General features: G+C 47.6%; 1 protein-coding gene across 3 annotated transcripts in view; it reads right to left on the bottom strand.

Annotated features, from left to right (window-relative positions):
* Window positions 1–1548: 1548 nt before the first annotated feature.
* Window positions 1549–6000, bottom strand: part of TSPAN18 (tetraspanin 18) — a 221740-nt gene continuing 217288 nt past the window's right edge. For all 3 annotated transcript variants that reach the window (XM_031942007.1, XM_031942008.1, XM_031942010.1), the window contains one exon: window positions 1549–3856. In XM_031942007.1, the coding sequence (XP_031797867.1) occupies window positions 3809–3856 (48 nt within the window). In that variant the 3' untranslated portion in view covers window positions 1549–3808. The remainder of the gene's footprint in view (window positions 3857–6000) is intronic.

Raw genomic sequence — 6000 nt, 5'->3', positions numbered from 1 at the left:
ACACATTTGGCTTAACTAGTTTCCAGCCCACCCCCACCTCCATTGCTTCTGCCTGGGATGTGCTGCCATTACTGCAGCCAAGGAAAAGAAGGTGGGGATCTTCAATTTCCCCATGAAACTTGGGAGATAATCTCGTCCAATGCCTTCTGTGGGAAGTGGTCTTCCCATGGCTTTGAGGGCAGTTAATTTTCTGCCCCTAACTACCTTAACCTTGGGAAAGCCAAAGTCAAGGTTTCCATGTCTCTCAAGGCAGTTTCTCGGGCCCCAGATTACTCTGCAAAATGAGGCAGTTGAACCATATTACTTTAGGGCCTTTCTATTTCTCTATGACCTTATATCATCTGCCTTAAAACACAGAACATTTTTCCAGGAAATTGAGCTACTTTGTTATGAACATTTGTGGGAACTTTTGGATGGGATCATGAGCATCTTCTGGCTTCACAGGAACTAGATGGATGACAACAATCTCAAGTGATGAGTAGAGGAAGAGGCAAATATTCCCACAGATGGATCCCTTTGCTTTCCAAACAACAAGCCTGTCCTGACCTGAAATTCTATCTTCCAATATTCCTTAAATGGATATTGGAAGATAGAGTTTCCAGGTTCCTTAAATGGTACATGTTACCTGGGACAGTAAAATTAAACTTTCTCCTTGTCCCCCCTCATTCCCAATATCATGGAATCAATTGATCACAATAGTTTCCTTCTTCCCTCAGAGCATCAAGGGAACGGGACACAGCAGCTTGAAATAAGAACATTGAAAAAAGAACGTAGGCAAGAGTCTGAGTTAATGGGACTTAGGGCAAGTCAGGTCATTTCACCATTTTTCAATTTCAATTCTCAATTTACTGAGGGCAAAATTAGGGGTTAGACTGGATGGATTTAAAAGTCTCTTCTAGGCTTTAATATTTTCTTTTCTCAAGTCCTTTCCAGCTCTACCAAAGTAGGTTCTAGGACATCCTATGTTCCATATTCCAAAGTCCTTTCCAGATCTGACATCTCATCTTGTAAAGTCTCTTTTGGTCCCAGCATTTCCATTTTCTAAGATATCACTCTAACGTTCTATGTTCTATTGTTATAAAATCCCTTACAAATTTGCACCTGCTGACTCTAACATTCTGTCTTCTAAGGTCCCTTCTAGTCGTCACATTTTGTATTCTAAGGACCATTTCAGCTTGGACATTTTATGTTCTAAGCTCCCACTCAGAAGTAACATTCATGTTCTAACCCTCTCCAATTTAGCATTCTGTGTTCTAAGGTCCCTTTCAGTTCTGACATTTTGTTCTAAAGATATTTTCCAGCTCTGGGGTGGGCTTCTAGGAAGGGGTCTCCCAGACCATTTGCCTCATTTGGCAGATGGAGAAACTGAGGCCCAGGGGGATTAAGTCTCTTGCTGGAGGAACCACAGGTTACAAGTGAGCATTAGAGTTGACATTCAGGCCCTCACCCTCACACCTTCTGTTTCTAACTTGTAGGAAACTCCCTCCCCCAACTCTATTTTCCACCACCCTCCCCCAGACTCCAAATCAAAAGCAGCCTGATTCCCAGTCACCATTTATATACGCAGTTATTTATTTATTCATTTTTTAAGAAACAGACACAAAGACCGGTGCAGAACATTCAACGCGTGTTCTGTTTTATATTACAAAAAAACTCCCCAATATAAAAAAAGCCTGATGGGAGGGAATACATGATAAATTAGCTCTGCTATCTACTCCAAGGAACATTTACAATTTTCAAAATAGACTTTAAACGTATTTCACATGGCAGGAGATTGGGCTGGGGGAGGGAAGCTGGGAGTGCCCTGGGGAGTTCAATCTCCCCCAGGGCCTCCAGTTAGATAATGACAGAGAAGGGGAAAAGGAGCAAGTGAGGGGTGGGGGGAGTGGGCCAGGGGGATGATTACAAAAAACAAGCAGCAGCAGCAACAGCAGCTCCGGGCCCTGGGTCTGGTGGGGACCCCAGAGCCCGCCCCTACCCTTCCTGCCAAACTTTTCTTCCTTTCTCCAAAGAGTCAGTAGCTTCTGAAAGGGGCACTGGTTCCTAACAAAACTGGCAGCGTAGGTTGGGATTAAGTCTCCCACCCCCCTTTTGACAGGACTGGATGATTGGGGAAAGCTGGGTGGAGAGAAGAGCCATTTGGACTGCTCCTGATTTGATCTAGATATTCTTCACCCTGTGCCCCCGAGGGAGGAGCTGTCCTGGCTCATTCTGGGGGGGTCTCTCTCCCCGTTTCCTCAAAAAAAAAGCTTTCAGTTATTCCTTTTTTTCTGGGGGAACCCTTCTGGGGGAAGAAAGGCCAGAAAGCTGAGTGAGAAGGGATTTATTTTCATTTCTGGGCCTGGATGACGAGCCTACGGGACCTTGGGTACTTCTTGTGGGCACGACCTTTTTCCCTAGCCTTAGCGGGAGGAGGGCAGGAGAATGAGCAGTCCATGAGAAAGAGGGAAACCACAGGAGGCAGGCAGAGCCCCAGTGGACATATTCACCCACAGCAGGAGGGGCGATGGACATGCTGGGCGCTGCTGTTGCTGCTAGGCCAGAGCTGAGCATGTGCTGGAGGTGAGACCCCTGCCACCACGGGAGGGATGGGCAGATCAGCGTCTGCCCCCAGGAAGGTGACGGGGTGCTTCTAAACTCCCCACTCTGACCCAAGTTTTAGCTCTGGAGGGAGGAGGTGAGAAGGGGAAGAACATCACTGATTTCCCCTCCTTTCCAAGGGCAAGGTTGATGTGGGAAGGGTGGGATGTGGGGGACTGACCAGTGGAAGGAGAACTGAAGGAGAACTTATGTCTGTAAAGGGTTCCTCAGGGACCCTGGTTGGCCAGCTATTCTGGTTTATAGTCCCCGAGAAGGGAGATGGGGGATACAGTCAGAACGGTGTGAGACAGAGCAGTCGGAGGGCATCTTGAGCAAAGCACACAGTGGTCCAGAGCATCATCAGCACAAGTTGGTCTCCAGCTCCAGACCCGTGAGCCTCTCAATTGCACTTCCCCCAGTATGTGAGAGAAGTGGGGGTGGCCAGAGGGAAGGTGGTGATTATTAACCCGGGCACTTCTTAGAGGGAATGGAGAGTGACTCCAATTCTCTTCATCCAAACATCGTCAAAAATCTTCCCTTAGGACATACCCCTCCCCCTCCATCCCTCCCCTCAGCTCCCCACTCAAGCTCTCTTCCCCAGGGGAGTTGCAAATGGAACCCAAGTTTTCCGCAGTGACAGAATATTTCCAAAACTGCCTATTTTTGTTTTTTAGTCCTCTCCCCAGAAGGGCGGACTTTTTGCTGGGCTGCTCAGTTTCCCTTGCTTTCATCGCCCCTTCCTCTTGCTGTCTCCTGGGTCCCGAAGCTTTCCTGCAGTCTCTTGGTCTGGTCAAACATGGTGGCTGAGGGGTGGTTGTGGGGTTGAGCTGCACAAGGAGAGGGAACGCTGGGACTCGCCTCCCCATCGCTCCACTGCCAATGCTCCTTTGGTCTTTAGTGCAATCCGCGCCTGGCAGGCTTCTGGGTCCGGTCCCTGGGCAGGTGCCCGCAGGGAGAAGCCCGGCGCTCACGTCCAGTGCACGGCACCTCCGATTCTGGGCTTTCTCCTTGGCCAAGTATATGTTACAACAATCTTTTTTTCCCCTTTCTTCATTTCTTCTTGTTAAAAAAAATAGTTATTTACTGCCCTCTTCCTTCTCACCTTCCCCGCCACCCGCCCCCTGCCAGCTTTGCTCAGTCCGGATCAGGCAGGCAGGTGGGGCAGAGTCTGCAAGGAGGGGAGGAGGCCGGGGTAGCAATCACCTGGAATGGGAGGGCAGGACCCTCTTTACTGGATCCCTCGGAAGAGGCACATGGCAAAGATCATGGCAAACAGCTGCAGAAAGAAAGCGGGAGACGAATCAGGCTTTGGCGGCTAAGCTGGAGCCGGAGCCCCCTCGAATCACAGCGTTGGACGACCTTTCGGATTCTCCCCTTTGTCTCCCTCACGCCTTATATTGTACTGTATGGGAACGACCCCCAGGCCCGGCCCCAGCAGACTGCAAACCTCCTTTGTGTCCCCACACTTGCCCCAAGGCTCGCACAGAAAGGTCCCTAATAAATGTCTGTGAAAGTGGATTGAGTGGGACAGACTGGAAGGAGAGAACTTCTTAAAAGTGAATTTCTCAACTGCCATACTTTGCTAGGGGCCAAGCTGCTCTCTGGGAGAGGAAGTGGTTCAAATCCTGCCTCTGATTCACTGTCTGTGTGACCTTGTACAAGTCACTGGAGGCCCCTGAATTTCAGTTTCCTCATCTGTAAAATGAGGGCATCGGACCAGATGGTTCTAGCTGTGTGATCCCATGATTCTGTGCTGCTCTCGCCTCTGGGCACTGCGCTGACCAAGAGATCTCAGGAGTGGAATAGGGGAGCTGCTACAGTTCTCCAGCATCCTTGAGCCTTAGTTGTGCTCAGGGATGAAGGGAGCTTTGGGGCAGTGGGAGCTGGCTGATTGCCTTGTTAAGGCCAGATTTTGGGGAACCTTGTCAAGTCACAACTTGGAAATGTGGGCTGGACATTGTCCCGGTACTGCCCACTAAATCTGACAGCTTTGGAGATTGGGCACCCTCTGTCCTAAAAATCCTGGAAGATATTTCTTGATTACAAAGAAATCGAGAGCAGCAGCCCTGAAGCCAGGAGGACCTGAGTCCAAATCTGGTCTCAGACACTTAACACTTCTGGCTGTGTGACCCTAGGCAAGTCACTTAACCTCAATTGCCTCAGGAAAAAAATTAAAAAGAAATTGTAATAAATTGACACAAATATTCCCATGCTTTGAGGATTTTACACTATTTCCTGAAAACACCAAAAATCCAAAGGGAGTGACCAGCAGAAGGTTGGATATCAGGGCTTTTGTTATTTGTTCTGCCTGGCTGTGGCTCTCCTGGGCCTTTGGACCTAACAAGACAATAGCTTTGCAGTGACCTGGGATTCTTTCCCTTGCCTTCCAGGCTAACAAGTTGAGAGAGAAGGAAAAGGGAGAGGGAAGGAACTCCAGATCTTTGGTATACCAACACAATAGCTCTGCAGTGATTTGTGGCTCCTTCTCTTATCTTCACGACAAGAAAGTGAGGGAGGTAGTTCCACTGATAGAGACGTCAGCCAACAGATGACATTACACACAGGCCAGATTCCCTGGGCCCTTTTGAGAGGGATATTTGACTCTGTGGCCGGGGCTTCCCTAGCTAGTCAAGAGCAAGGGCAGAGAAGTCGAGTTTTGATTGAGTGTAGAACTAGTTAACAGAATAACTTTTCCTATGGAGGAACAATATATTTAATGTCCTAATAATCCGAGCATCAAAATGGGGTAAGAATGAGAAGAAAATGTTCAGGGCAAGAGTCACAGAAACCTCCTGGAAACAGATTCAATAGGAGCGATGGCAAGCCAATGTCGGCTGGCCCAAGTCTGAGGGAGAATCTGAGTCTCAAGTACAGGCAGCGGGAAACACACCGGAATTGGGGATAAAGATCCCGGCTCTGACAGTAACTGACACATAACCTCTGAAACTTGATTAATTTATCTGTGAAATGGGGATAATGATATCATTCTACTTTGTCCGGCTATGGTAAGCACTTTGTAAACCTTAAAGTCTACATTAAAGACCATTATCCTGGGTAGAAAAAAGAAATGGTAATAAGGGCTGGGGTGATTTGAGTCAGCCACGTCTGTCAATTGATGAAGCCAAATTATAATTACAAGGAAATAGTTTCCTGTTCTGCAGCCCTGTCAGTTCTACACAGCAACCTCTCTCAGGGGCGTTAGAAAGTGCTTTTGTAAGTCTTAAGGCTCTGTAGAAATGTGAGTTGATAATATGATTAATAATGATTATTATATCAAAAACAACCATTATTAACTATCAGAAAGATGAGAAGAGGGAGATAATGTCACCCTTCAGGCTCTGTAGAAATGTGAGTTGATAATATGATTAATAATGATTATTATATCAATAACAACCATTATTAACTCCATCAGAAAAAGGG

Source organism: Sarcophilus harrisii, chromosome 6 (assembly GCF_902635505.1).
Source record: "Sarcophilus harrisii chromosome 6, mSarHar1.11, whole genome shotgun sequence".
Classification (NCBI taxonomy): domain Eukaryota; kingdom Metazoa; phylum Chordata; class Mammalia; order Dasyuromorphia; family Dasyuridae; genus Sarcophilus; species Sarcophilus harrisii.
The sequence above is the reverse complement of the archived record's forward strand: the minus strand, read 5'-3'. Positions and strand labels throughout refer to the sequence as shown.